Here is a 15,227-nt window from a genome sequence, read left to right on the forward strand (position 1 = left end):
ATACACAAATTATTATTATAAATGTTTCCTCTGATTTTATGTTGAACATAATAAGAAATAATACATCAATGCACAAGCAGTATGTTGCTGCAGTAGCTGGTCAATGTGTAACTTGTATTCAAACTAGTTGATTAAATATTAACTATAAAATATTCTACAAATTCTACATATAGATTCTTCAATTTAAACTTTTTTTTTTCCAATGATATGTGGTTTTGTAATTTAAATCTTATTTATTTCGTGTCTTATCTCTTGAACTGCATGATGGGCTGCTCTGTACAACTGCTCTCCCATGAAAACTAAAATAATCTCACCATTCCTATATTATAATTATTTGAGTTTACTGTAATACATTACAGTGACTTTCTCTAGGCAGGTTTAAAAACTGTCATGTTGGGCAGTAATACATCTGTTTATGTGTTCTCCTACATGAACTCCAGTAGACAGGGTTGGGAAACAGTCTCTGCTGCTGCATCTGATGGTCACATGATGGCAGCACTGACACTGAGGCACTATCTGTTTTTTTTTTTATCTTGAAAATTTAATTTTAATTTACATATTTTGGATTTCCTTTACACAAAGCATACAGCAATATGTTTTAAAACACTCATCATTGTACAATATAGTTTGATTAAGTCAACATGAACCCATACCTTTCCAAAAACAAGTAGCTTTGGTCACACACTGGAACTATTGTACTTCATAGTAATATTTAGCTCCACCAGAGATGATTATCACTGTAGAAAAGAAAACATACAATTACAATGGGACCTCACAATAAGTCATAAAACTTTTTCTGTTACAAAAAGGATGCAGCAAAAATACCTGTAGGAAGTCCTCATCTGTTCCCATTACTGTAAAATATTTACCAATTACTCACATACTATAAAGGAATGTTCCCACTCATTGGCTACACCCACTTCTTATATTAAAGAGAGGGATTGTTGGGTTTTCTATATACTTGTGTATATAGTTATATTTTTTAAGGTCTAATTTTACACGGTAAAATGCCTTGAGATGACTGCTGTTGTGATTTAGTTTTTTTATTTGTTTTATGGCATGTACTTGTTGTGTAGGCTAATATTGTATATGTTGAACAAATGGATCTGAAAAAGTAAATTACCTGCTCAGTGTAAGCAATGAAAGCTACAGATTAATACATCCATACTCTTTGTTTTAGTACTGATATTTACAACAGTTCACATCCATACTTCTGCCACTTGTGTAAGTGTGTGATATGTTGTTATCAAAATAATGATCACTGTCTGTCAAAGGCTGAAGTGAAAGTAGTGCGTCACTAAAGCAAATATTCAAATAGGTAAAGTGACCTAGGGGGGAGATCTGATCTTTTTTCTTTTGAAGAGGGCAGGACACACCCTTAAATGAGTCAGTTCTATTTCCTTCACTTTCTTTTTCTCTGTTTGACAGTGACATCAGTTCACGTCATTGGTAAACTAAAGTATCTGTATTGTTAAATGACTGTAATGTGTTCAGCCCTTGTAAGGTGGACGTTCAACTTATGCACCAAAGATTTTCCCTTTGTGACATATTTGGATGAGATCAGAAAATACTCACATGAATTCTATTGACCCTGACAAAATATAATTTCTTATTTAGGTTTAATTAGTTAAGGATTTATCATGGCCTGGCAGAAACACTGACAGTTTGTTTTGATCCCATGTGCTACCAATTGTTCAACCCTACTTCATAAATTCAAGGTTGTTACAATTGTGTCTGAGGTAAATATAACAAAATATTAAAGTCTCAGTGTGTTTGTGTAATTACTTGAAATAACTGATCCTAAGTTATACAGACAACACACAATTCTGTCGCTCACCACGACATACTCAGATTATGAATTACGTTTGTTCAGAAGTGTGAAGACACCATGAGACATAGATATTTAATATACAGAAGAAACAAGTTCAGATTTGTTATTTTTATTTTAGAATAGCTCACATGCTACATGATTTGGATTTTCTGTAGAACAATCCCTCCGGTCTTATTTAGACTACTGCAGCATATTTCCCGACCTGACCAGCCCACACTAGGACATGGCTGTTGATTGTATCAGCTGGCTTATCTATACAGTATTTTCTATTATTACCAACACCAAACCTAACAACACCATATCCAACACAGACAGGAGATATGGGGTCACACAATAAGGTTTGATGAAAGAGCAAAGTCTGCTCATCTGAGACATTTCAGGTCCACATTGAAATGTTCTCTGGGTTCTTCTTGAGCAGTTCTGCAATTAAATAAAGGCACAAATAAAAGAGTAAAAGAAGCTTCTGCTTTGCCCAGATCCCACCCTACATTGACTAAGGCTAACTCTATAAAATGGTTCTCAAATGTTTTAGTGAATTCTCCAGGGTGTTGAGGTATAAATGCATGACAAGGTCTCCAAAGGAAATCGTACATCTCCTGGGAGGAAGGAAAACATCATGTGAACTCACAAACTGATTTTCCGCTAAAACCAGGTTACGAGTTTCAATTTAAGGTTTTCCCACGGCCGAACACATTTCTCATTTACACATGTCAAACAGCAAAATGTTTCCCTCGTCGGGTTCATTTGGTAAATACCTTGTTTGCACAAAGTAACCCAACACATTTATAATTCCTTGCCATGACACCTTTTGTTAGGCCAAACAAATACACAAGTGCATGCACAGATTGGTTTTAAGAGACAGTTGAACTAAAACATTCATATCCACTGTGTGTGTACTTAAAAAAAAAAAACATGTTTAATTCTGAAATTCTGTTATATATATTTCTCCATTAAAAAAAAAGGTTTCTTCATGACATTGTACCACAAGATGCAGATTTTATATACACCATCTTTACAACTGTAACTTTATGTTTAGTGGAACATTTTTGTCTAATTAAACCAGGCCTCTGCTGCAAGGAGTGCTTCATGTCTCTGGGTTTTCTTTCATGCTCTCCCGTCAACAACAAAGCACCAGATTCCAGCCATCTGTCAGTTCCTTACAGGCTGAGAGTCATCTACTGTGTAGAAGTCACCTTCACCTGTGCTCAAGCAACAAGCCACCTCCATGGATGTGACTGTTCACAGTATTGTCTGCACTGCTAACACTTATCTGTGGTCCTTTACTTGTGGAATGTCAACCCTCTATCCACGGCTCTGGGTCTGATCACTGTGGGCCTCCTTCTCCATCCCCACCATCATCTCTCTCTCTTTGGATTCCCATCAGTCCAGCTTTCGTGCGCCCAGTTTCAGAGGACCTTTAGCAGCTTTGCGCTCTGCCCGTTTGGCCTCCAGCTCTTTCCTCCTTTCCTCCCGTTTCTTTTTGGACAACTCAGCTTTGCTGAGACCTGGGCAGCAATAAATACAGAGAGTGTGGCATACAGACATGAAATAAGTGAGCTGTTGGTGACCTAGCAAGAACACGTGAACATTGAGCTTGATATACGCTTCTGTGTTGAATCTATGTACTGTAGATCACACAGACATAGGTCTGTGATGTGCTATATAGTGTAGATTTGATCCAGAAGAATAAATCAAGCTTTATGAATATGTTTCAGTGAACTAAAAAATGTCAATAATGTGACATATTTGCATTTTTATCTAATACTGCCACCAGCAAAATCTGATTGCAGGTCTCATTTCAGAGTAGGGAGGCCAGCTGTTCGACTTACCCTGGCTTCCATCTACTGACTCCCAGCTCTCCTCAGTTCCCCAGTCTCCTGTCGCCTCAGCACTCCAGCCATCTCCAGCCTGGTAAGAAGAAACAAGACACACATCACACAAATAACTACAATAAACTGCAAACAAACAACAAAGTTAATCTGTATCTCTCTAAGTCTTGATTTTTGTTTTTTAGCCTCTCACTGTCCTCACCGTGGATACAGCCGTGCTAGCTGTGTTTCTCTGCGACACGCTTGCGAATAGATCATTTTGAATGGCCCCTTTTGCTGTGCCACTGCTGTCCCAGTTGTATTCACTGGTTAACCGCACTCCTTCAGGCAGAGGAAGACTCTTATTCACCAACGTGTCCGTCTCCTCGTCCGCCCAGTCGTTGCCCCAGCCTTCCTCGCCTGCTGAGCTCTGACCCTGGCCTTCCTTCTCGTTGGACCAGCTATCATCCGCATCCCAGCCTGAGCTGCTCCAGTCGGAGCTCTGCTTCTTCACTGCCACAGAAGAAGACGTGCGCCCCACCTAAATATCGGCAAGGTGATAAAAGAGTAGAATTAGGACTAATTGTAAGCCTGATAAAAAAGTAATATACATATAGAAAATACTAATTGAAACATTTGTGTACTCCAAGAAGTATTTATAAAGAGCTTTGAAATTTACCCATACCAGCAGTATTAGAGTTTTAACATTATCACCCACAGTAATAGTGTCATTAATATCAGTGGTGTTTGTAGCATTAGAAGGAGTATTTGCAATGTAGGGACTCTTAAAGGGCTCATACTCCTCTGTCGCCAGCCTTCTTTTTGGATGAAGACATTCCTGACCAGTCAGTGTTCCAGTCATCTGTCTCATTGTGACCTTTCTCTGGCTCCTTTAAGGAAAAAAAGCAGTCATCAGCTTAAGCAAGACTTGAAATTACAATTATGTATCAATACAAACATACACACGTCTCACTAATTAGTCATTTTTTCTTTTAGTCTTAAGTGCTGAAAACGTACCTCTAAACTTCCCCAGTCCTCTTCATCATCCCAGCGTTCTCCAACTTGCTCATCATCATTTTCTGTCACTTCAAGAGTCTGTGATTTGTTGGCACGACTAGAGGCAGAGTGGTGAGTGAGAGAAGCCTGTGGAGTTTTATCTGCAGAAGCTGCAATGAAGAGAAAAACAGGACATGAGGTTGCAGATGGCAAATCTATAACTTTGTAGGACATGGTTAAAGACTCCCTGGATTGGATTTTGATACGTCTTCACTTGTTATGCATTAAATTGGTAAACTCTACCAGGTGCAGATGCTGAATCTGTGGCACTTGTAGGGCTGGTGGCATTGGCAGGCCCACTGCCCTCTGCTGCTGGACCCCCCTCTGTCCCTGGAGTGTTGCGGATCAGCTTAGAAGTTAGCGAGGACATGCCAGTTACAGCCCAGCCGGCCCAGCTGGAAGACGCACCTGCAGGCTGTGCACACGACCCTACATCCTTTTCTGTGAGACCAGAGAAAGTCTTGGTTTTAGAATTTGAGATATTAAACAGAAAGTGTTTATTCACATCAAAATATTTGCGCAATTTGAAGAACTATATGCAACATTTCAGTGGTGGGGAATGTTGCTACTCAGTGTAGTGTTACATACCAACTTCAGCCAGCATGTTGGGGTCTTCAGATACAGTCTCCAATTTAGAAAGAAAACTCTTGATGGCTTTGAATGTCTGAAAGAAAGAAAGACAGGAGAGTATGTGCTGAGTAGAACATACGTCAGCATAGTCCAGTGATGACTAAATAAATAATCTAAAAAGGTTAAACATCAATAAATACAAGATTTGCACACAGAACCTGCTGTTTTTCTGCAGTTTGATAATTTAACTCAACTACATTTTCTCTACTTTTTCCTTATTACCATATTGTGTGATTGGGGTCATCAGGCACTGATCAGATCTTATTCTATGTGCCACAGCATCTACTGCTTCAGCCTCAGAATATCACAGAACCAAAAATGTATTGTTCTGCATTTCAAAGCAAATATGTTGTAATACACAAATACACAAATACACATATTATTGTATTTTCTACTAGGTTGCTCTTGTTCTTCAGCACAATACATGCCTTGTTTCTCTATCATGTTTAAATTAAGGAGAAATTTTCAAACATCCTCGATATAGTTAGTTAGTTTAATATTAAGCTTTAAGCTTTAAGAAAAAAAAACACCATCATGTCACCAATCTGGAGTAGTAGTGTTTACCTGGTCCCTGACACTCTTATCAGGGTCAACAGTAAGAGCACAGAGTGTGGGTAGGATGCGGGCAGCGATCTCTGTTATGCCATAATAGTTGTGTGTAGCAGCGAAGCCCAACACACCAGCAGAGCGTGAAGCTGGGAAGGGGTCTTTAGTGGCTCGTGAGAAGGCAGAAATCAGAACTCGCTGCCGAGTCTGTGAAAAAGGGTACAACCAAATTCCTTTAAGAAAATACTCACTAAATTGTACTGTTATTTAAAATTTAATAATCAACTTGTCTGTTTTGAGATGTGTGTCTTTTACCCCAGCATTGAGGTAGGAGGCGATCTTGCCCAGGCAGACAGTGGTGTTACACCGGATTGGACCTTGTTCATCTCTGGCCTGCAGCCGGGCAAAATGACGCATCAGTTCCTGGTTCAAGTTGGCCTCATTCAGCTTGGGAGCCAGGAGCAACATAGACTAGAGAGGAAGTAGGAAAAACAAAGAAGAGTTATGTGACCACAGCAGGCTGGCAGAATCCAGTATGCAAGTAATGTGCAACAGCACCACCAGGTTTGTGGTGTTGTCTGAAGTTGTACCTTAACAGTCTGTTCCCTGATGGCAGGGTTAGTGTCTGTGAAGCCGTGAACAACGTGAGGGAAGATCTGTGAGTTGACTGCTGCCTCGTTCAGATACTGAATGAACTGCTCCATCTGAGACAGAGAGATGGAAAGAGAGAAGAAGCAATGATGCTGTAAATGTTTAAATCCTCTAGCATCATCTGGTTCCCATTTCCCAATAGTTTTTTCTAACCTTATCCCACAACTTTTTCTTTAGTCTTGCCGACTAGGACATGGTACTAAATTAAATAATTAAAAACCCACCAACTAAATCACCGTATGAGATTGCCAGATCAAATAGACTGACATACCTGCTGCAGGAGTCGTATCCTCATGGCTCGGTCTGTTGATGAAAACATCTTTACAATAACAGGAATGATCTTCTGTTGGTACTCTTCAGCTGACAGAAACTTCCCCACCTGACAGACAAATACATCAAGATCATTAATACTTATAAAGCACACAAATAAAAAACATCATCTGATAAATTAGGAGATGTGAACATTTCCCAGAGAGGTAAGGACAAACCTTGAAGAGTGGTGTGAGCACGACTGCACCTGCATTGCCGAACTCGAAGGCGGTGAGCAGCTGAGGCAGGACCTTGTGTTTACAGAAGTCTTCAGGGAAGGAGTCCAGATTTTCACTCAGATCCTGGAAGAACTGCTGCTTCTCAGCTGGGTCCTTTATCTAGAGAGGATCAATTTAACGGAGATGCCTTCAATTTATGTGATGATATATACTGAATTTGTATAATGAAAATAAATTTCCCAGAACGAGCCTTTAACTATCAAGCTCCTCTCCTGTGAAACTAGGTCATGTTCAAAAGGCAGACATTCTCTACTTTTAAGACTAGGCTTAAAAAAGCTGAGGGAGTTTTTCCTCTCCATTTCTGCCTAGTACTTATAGAAATTATGTTTCTTGTTGTTATCTGTCACTGTTCAAAATAACTGAATTGAAAACTAAATTGAATAGAAACACATTATATGACATGCAGGTTGTAATATAGTACAGATTTAACACTTACAAAAGCTTTGCACTTCGTTATAGACAATGTACATCTAGTATAATTACAAATAACACTCCAATTCAAAATTTACTGTTAAACATGATGACTATGGACCTGTATCTCCTCCAGGAAAAGGTTGCTCTCCACAAAGCTGTTGCTGAGGAACCCCTCAGGTGTTCTGCAGTTCTGGAGAAAGCGGGCTGGGTTTGGCCGAGCCCGGGGGTTGGCACCCACCAGCTCACAGTAATGAGGAACCAGGGCCTTGGGAATCTGTGGGCACAGATAGGATGAGAGAAGCGGAAAATATCTGGTTTGTCTTTATTTCTAAATAAATATGATAATCTAAATGTGTCCAATTTACAAAATTACCAATTTTCCCCAAAGCAGCTTATTTAATTACTGTGACAGCTCTTGAAGTAGTTTTGAAAAAAGTATAGATGTGTCACAGAATCAGTGACAAGGTTGCTGTGATTACAGAAAGGAGCTCTCAGGGCGACGTACCTTTCCCAGAGAACGAAGAGAGGAAGTGCGAGGGAGCGGCCCATTGAACACCTCCCAAATCAGGCAGCCTAGCCGCCACACCTCCCCAGCCCTGGAACAAACATGCACATAGTTAACTACAAAGGTTCCTGAATGAAACCAGGTAGCAACCACTTCACTCTTCATAGTCCTATAATGAAGCTTATATGAAACCCTGTCATTTCTGCACTAACTTTCTTTTCTTGCTGTATAATAACTTCTATTATTCCGACCAGCTCCTCTCAATCCATTGTTATCCTTATACCGCCCTCTCACCATTTCTCTCCACTGCTGTTGGACATCTCTGGTGGGTCATATTTCTCCATGTCAGGATAAACAGCCTTTGGGGCAGGGAGTGAGACCCCACTTGGGTCTCCCTGCTCAGGGGCCACATGGTCTAGCGCCCCGAGCTTCCACTCTCCGGCCCGATCCACAAAGACAGCCCACATGCCCAAATTGTTATGAAGCAGGTGACAGTCGTTGACCAGGAAACTCAGGGCTTTCTGTAGGACATGGCAAACACAACAGAATAAATGTGTAGAAAGTGAGTGAAGGCTTCTGGAAGCTGGCTAACAGAAATGATAAAAACTATGGCTCTCCTAAAAGAATAACAGGGGCACTGTCCTGTCCTTACCACTATCTGATGCAGTCCCCATGAGATCTCCAGTTCCCCAGCTCCACCTTTCTCTGCTTGGGCCTTCAGATGGATGGCCAGGGGTATCACCTGCTCAGTGACCAGATACAGGCTCTTCTCCGTCTGCAACAACCACAAGCCAATTAACGTTTTTTAGCAAATATAATGACTGTACTACATTTGTATGACAAAACACTCTTTCACAACAGTAATAGAAGACTATAGGGATACATATATCTAACATTAAAAATTCATGTTACAAGGTGGTTTTACAAATTTTCCATTTTCCATATTGCACTGTGTATTATGCAGTTACTAAACACAGTAACTTAACACACAGTAAATCAGTCCTTTAACACTGACTTCTGGAATATGTGCAGCAGTGTGCAAAGAGCACAATTTAAAAGGGTAAGAATCAGTTTTGGTTTAAGAAGACAGGCAACTACCTAGTTACTGCTCAGCTTTGCAGTAGTACCAGAGGAAAATTATGAATGTGAAACAAACACAGACAAGACAATCAATACACAAAGTTTTGCTAGTAGACAAGTATAACATTACCTTAACAGCTGGAATTAAAAATTCCTTTGAACAATGGGTCATGTTATACATGTTCTATTTACCATTTCATCATAAGACACTAATCACAGAGCAAAACTGGCCTAGTAGTTCAAGTATTACAATATGATGTTTAATCTCATACTACCTGAAACTGATTTTGGTTACACTATAAAGTACGCTACCTACAACTATTGTTACAGTGCTAAAATCCTACATAATCCATTGTCATACTCACCTCTATCTGAACGTAAACATGCAGAAAGACATAGTGGAGATAAGAAGCACCTAATTATACACTGCCCTTTCAAAACAAAAAGTCCCCACCAGGATTTAACTAAACAAACAGGTAAGAGCCTCCCATTGAATAATTACTGCATGGATGATTATGTATCAGCTGGCAACAACTTATTTAACCCAAACTGATGCAGTGAGCAGTAGTCGGAAGACACATCCTGTGATTGTGGAATAGATGTTAATCTGTTTCAAAAGGGTCAAATTATTGGCATGAATCATGCAAAGAAAACATCTAAGGAGATTGATGAAACTACTAAAACTGGGAGAAGAACTGTCCAATGGAAGAAGGTCATGTGGTCTGATGAGTCCTGAAAATACTGAATGACCAGGTTATTCCATCAATGGATTTTTTGCTGCCCTGATGTCACGGGCTTATTCCAAGATGACAATGCCAGGATTCATCAGGCTCAAATTGTGAAAAAGAGGTTCAGGGAGCATGACATCATTTGCACACATGGAGTCCAGATACTAACTAATCATCAACATGAGATCATGGCGAAACATTAATGCAACTCTGGACGGGAATAAATGTTGACATTGCAGAAGCTTATTGAAGCAATGCCACAGTGAATATGTGCTGTAATCAAAGTTTAAGGCGGTCAAACGAAATATTAGAGTGTATGACTAAATGATGATGATGATTTTTTTTTTTGGCAAGCAGTATATGTGTATGTTTTCACTGCACATTCGCCACATTCTCTAAACATGTTCTGGTACATTTCCTTCTACACGTTATAAACGATGACAGAGCATGACAGTGGGTTGAAGTGAACACACACACACACACACACACACAAATACCCATACCTCTAATCCGTCGACATAGGCCAGGATGTTTGGGTGACGGAGAGTCTTCATACGCTTGAAGGCAGCCTTGGCAAGTTGTGTTTGCTGCTCTGTTCCCTGTGCTACCTCGTACACAAACACAGACACTGGCTCTCCATTGGTCTGAGGAGACAGGTTGGGGTGAAATGTATCACTCACATAAATGACGAGGTATTTAAAACGTTGCCATTATACACATATCTGCTAAGTAAAACCAAACAATAGTTGCACATCAAATACACTAGCATCATAGTTTAAGAAATTACAATGAACATGTTTCAGGATGATAGAAACAGGAAGCTGCTGTTGGGTTGTCATTATGTGGCTCTGCAGCGTTGAGGATGACACTGACAGTCTAGATTCAGCGTCTCTACAATAATAGTGAAGACTGTGGGTTGTGAGGAGCGATGAGGAACAAAAAAATAATTAGTGTAGTTAGGGGTTATCCCTAAGACAAAGCGAATAACAGTGGTTAACACCGCTAAACCTGGGTGACGTGGCGAGAAAGACGTGTCTGTCTCTCGGAGTAAACAAAGCACGAACTGACTTCGTTAGCAAAAACTAAAAACGCGCAACAAACCAGAAAATTTAAATCAGCACTGACATTTAATGAGCAAGCAAGAGAAAAAACACACTGATACACTTGTCGTGTTAACACTTCAATAAAACACCGGACATCGTGTCTAAAGGTTATATCACTCTAGTAAACTCTAACGTTAGCTAGTTAGCTAACTGACAGGCCTCCGTAACGAAGCGAGCTAATGCTAAGAGTTAGCGGAGAATCAATCGGCACCAGTCTGCCTCTTTTACCTTTCTCTTCCCCCGGTGTAATGTCCATATTCCAGACTTCTCTTGGGTGTCTGGTAGAATTTCATACGCAAAGTCTTTGATAGGATCCCTGGCAAAAAAGGACCACATCTCCTCTTTCGTCCACAACTCATCAAACACACATACACACAGCGAAAGCAGAACTGTACAGATGCTAGCAGAGCTAATTTGAGGGAAGCTAGCAAATGGCACGGATGTAAAAAGGCTCCGTGGAAACTTTGCTTCTGAATGTCGGTTCCGCAAGAAGTCAGTCGGTGAATTTGATCAAATTCATTAGTAATGGGACACTGGGTATGAATTTAATATCATGGCTTTATGAATTTAATATTATGGCTTTTTGACTTGCCCAATGTTTTGCTGCTTGTTGTTGTTTTTTGTTGCCTGCTGTTTTTTTTTTATACAATTATACTCTGTAAGATCTTCAACCTCACACTGTAAAGCACCTTGAGATGACGTCTGTTGTGATTTGGTGCTATACAAATAAAATTGAATTTAAATTAATTTTCAGGCAGGTATTTATTTCAGAGGGGCTACTGGTGAAGTTAGTGCTTAGTGTAAGCAGATACAATATGAGGCTGGTCCAAGAAGTTACTCTAGTAATTAAATGCAGCTTTAAAACTAGCAGTGAGTGACATAAATTTAAAACTATAAAACAATATTATAATAGTGTTTTCACAGTAAATGTCAGTTAATCAGTAAAAACAATTGTACAATTTAATCGTTTTTTCTTATTTATAAGTAAGTAAAGTAGTGATCACAAATTTTAAGCATGGACATCATAAAAAACAAATATAAATAAGGAATACGTAACTAATAAATATGAATGAAACATACACTTCACAGCAGTATCAGTGGTCCATATTTATTTTATTCACCTTAATCCCTCCTTGTCAGCAGTTCAAACTGACATATCTTATGGTTCTGTCTGTAAGCTTGTTAGAGATTCCCATGTTTTAGCACATACACAAACACATCATAACAAACCACACAATTTTGTAATACTAATGAAATTCCTATGATGGAGAGGAATTATGATATACAGTGCAACAACTAAGTATTTTTTATTTTTTATGTTACAACCTTATTACAAAATTGATTAAGTTCATCATTTTCCTCAAAATATAAACAATACCCCATAATGAAAATGTGAAAGAAGTTTATTTGAAATCTTTTTCAAATTTAGTAAAAATAAAAACGAAAAAATCACAAGTACATAACACTGCGATATGACAGTGTTGTTTAAAACCAACACGTTTTAAAACATGTTAGGTTATGTCAAAGATATGCTAGGTTAGACTATGGTCAGAATCCTAAACATACTTTGGTTGTACATTTTTAGATATAATGAATTAGTCTCTGTGAACTGGTGCAAAATTAGTTATACTATATCAACAAGATAGAAGACAACAAAAGTGCTGAACATGGTGAGATGTATGCACTAAGATGTACAGTCCATGGCACGTATCCTCTTGAATGAACAAGTTTAGGTGGTGGCCAAACATAAATTAACAGTAGAAGGCGTGTGCAGTGAGCAATAAGCAGCACTACTGCTTTGATATGAGGCGTCATATCAAAGGTTTGTACCAGTAGGTGACCTGGGCCTGGACATTGAGGTATAAGTAACAGTGATGTTGGGAAATTCTGTCCAAGCTTTGTTTAGTGAGCAAAACCCCAAATGTTCATTTTGGAAATGTTTGGACTCGTTTGTAACAATAAATAGGGGTATTCTTGGACACAATAAATTAACTTGTTCTTTTATGCAGCAGTTAATATCCAAGGACAACACACCTTAAAGGCCCCTGTCTCAGTGTGTAAAAGTCACATTTAGCAAAACTAAGACACACAGGCCACAGAGATTTGTTCCAGTGTTATAAATTAGACCCACATTATAAAAATATTTTATTACAAGTGAATGTCCAGGAAGCTTCACTCAAGTACAAAACCATACCAATATACTTAAATTTGTTAATTTTATTTTTACCATCCTTTTTTTATAAGAAGCCGAGTCTGAAGAGTACAAAGTAACAGAAAAACATCAAATAAATAATGGAATAGAAGTTCAATTTTCCCTTTAAACTCAACTGGGGGGGGAATGAAACATAACTGGAATCAGTCAAATGAAGAGGAAAAACATACTAACCGTACCCAAGCCATGTACAAGGACAAACTGTACAGCATTGCAATATTTTTATTGATTTTACATAATTTCTATGTTCCAAGTGTTGTGTTCATGTCAAAAGTGTCACCAATAATGAAGCTCTGTAACTAATAAACTTGAGGTACACGTCTAGCTTTATTAAGAGCTATAACTGACAGCCATTAGTTTTCTGTAGGTAAGCCATAACTGATTTTATGGCAGTCATGCCTTTAGTTTTCCCCTACCCAGCATACTGAAAAAGCAAGACACTGCAGGGAATTGAACCCTGTCCCAACAAAGTCAGGAGTGCCACCACCAGAGTCTTTTGCTTTTTTGTTGCTGTAACAGGGCAAAAGCAAAACCTGGAGGAACAAACCATGAGTTTGTTCCTCCAGGAAAAGAAAGCCCCTCAACACCTGGCTGCTATATTATGCTGTCACCATATGGGGATTTTTCTTGGTCGCGAGGCTGTAACTAGAAGACAGACAACTGGTTTTCCCCACTCCCCAGCATTCCCCACAACACTGAATTGGTGTACGATTGATTCCATGATATCCTTTGATCATATTAAAGCCACAATACCAGCATCCCCGGGGAAACTCAAAGCAGATTTTCCCTTAGAAATTCAGGACTCTGGGTCAGGCAAGTTTAAGGCTGTAATGGAAAGAAGACAACAATTTAAGCCTCCCCTCCCCCCACCCCCACATAAAAGGCCGTATTCATCCAAATGACAAATAATGTCAATGTGGTCATCGTTTACCGCGAATGGCGTAGCATTTACCACAGCCATTGTTCCTCAGGGGCGCTCAAATCTTCAGAACATTTAAGAGACAGTAACCTAGAAGCTGGCTGTACCAAGACATCCCATGACTCCCTGAAGAGGCTTAAGTCTCCTGGCTCAGTAGCAAGTTAAGCTGAATGAAACGTCTGAAAGGAAGAGAGAAGAGTGTTGCCCCCCCCCGGAAACCCCTGACCAAATACTACTGCACATTGTAACAATTTGGCTTCATATTCATATGTCACAGTAGGTGCACTATGAGTAAAATGTTATGCAGAGCTGATGTGCATGCAACATATTGAGTTACACATTAAAGCCATGATATGTTAAAGAAAAAGAAAATCAAGGGAACCGAAATTACTTAACTTAGCACCCATGACACTGAAGTGATGCAGTATTAGCGAGACAAGCTTGCAGCTCTTGATCTTAATGTGACTGGATTTTCAGTGTTCCATCACAGGTTAGGCCATCCCAGATGACAAAGACAAATTTTAGGCAATTTGACCTAAGAAACCAAAAGGGAAAAGGAAAAAAACGGCACACACAAACAGAGCGGGGCTTCTGCGAAGGACGTCAAGGGTTGAGAGTTAAGCTCAAGCGCACAGGGGCTTGGTACTTCATTCAGGGACCACACTCATATTCGCTGACAGCTTCCACAGATGGCTTTGCATTCAAAGGCAGGCGAGATCGGAGTGGACAGACGAGAATGATCTGAAACAAAGAGTGATCCACACAACACACCCACCAAACAATACTCAAAGATTCGAGTTCTACTCATCTTATGGTTTAAGATGCAAAGCAATAGGGCCCCGTGGCCAAAGAGGAATATGCTAGTAAAGCATTGTTTCTACTCATGATTTGAGGTTAACATAAAGCCAGTTCCAAGATGTCATTTGTCAACTACCACATTGCAGAAGTTTAAAGTTAATCCACATCTTACTACATGCTCCAGGTTAGAGGACTTCACTTGTGCTTGAACCAGTCTTGCACTTTGATTTCTGTGAAGAAAAGTGTAGGGATACACCCAAACCCAATGTACAACAGTATCTAACGCAACACATTTGCATTGCATTTCATCCCTAATTAAAGCTGCACCATGCACAGCTTCCCTCAGCTACTTCAATTTCAAGAAAGTCGCACAGTTGCACGATTGCAAGTAATTTAAT

General features: G+C 39.5%; 1 protein-coding gene across 1 annotated transcript; it reads right to left on the reverse strand.

Annotated features, from left to right (window-relative positions):
• Positions 1-1,924: 1,924 nt before the first annotated feature.
• Positions 1,925-11,329, reverse strand: scyl1 (SCY1-like, kinase-like 1). Its single transcript, XM_026358129.1, has 18 exons — positions 11,129-11,329; positions 10,301-10,441; positions 8,642-8,764; positions 8,284-8,510; positions 7,990-8,080; positions 7,603-7,758; positions 7,011-7,169; positions 6,794-6,901; positions 6,462-6,575; positions 6,187-6,342; positions 5,890-6,078; positions 5,284-5,359; positions 4,939-5,136; positions 4,657-4,805; positions 4,440-4,529; positions 3,863-4,180; positions 3,661-3,739; positions 1,925-3,336 (listed from the first exon to the last, which is right to left on the reverse strand). Exons 1-18 carry the CDS (start codon positions 11,234-11,236, stop codon positions 3,212-3,214), a joined length of 2,607 nt encoding a protein of 868 aa, XP_026213914.1. The 5' UTR covers positions 11,237-11,329; the 3' UTR covers positions 1,925-3,211.
• Positions 11,330-15,227: the final 3,898 nt, after the last annotated feature.

The sequence above is a fragment of the Anabas testudineus genome, chromosome 10, assembly GCF_900324465.2.
Source record: "Anabas testudineus chromosome 10, fAnaTes1.2, whole genome shotgun sequence".
Lineage (NCBI taxonomy): Eukaryota > Metazoa > Chordata > Actinopteri > Anabantiformes > Anabantidae > Anabas > Anabas testudineus.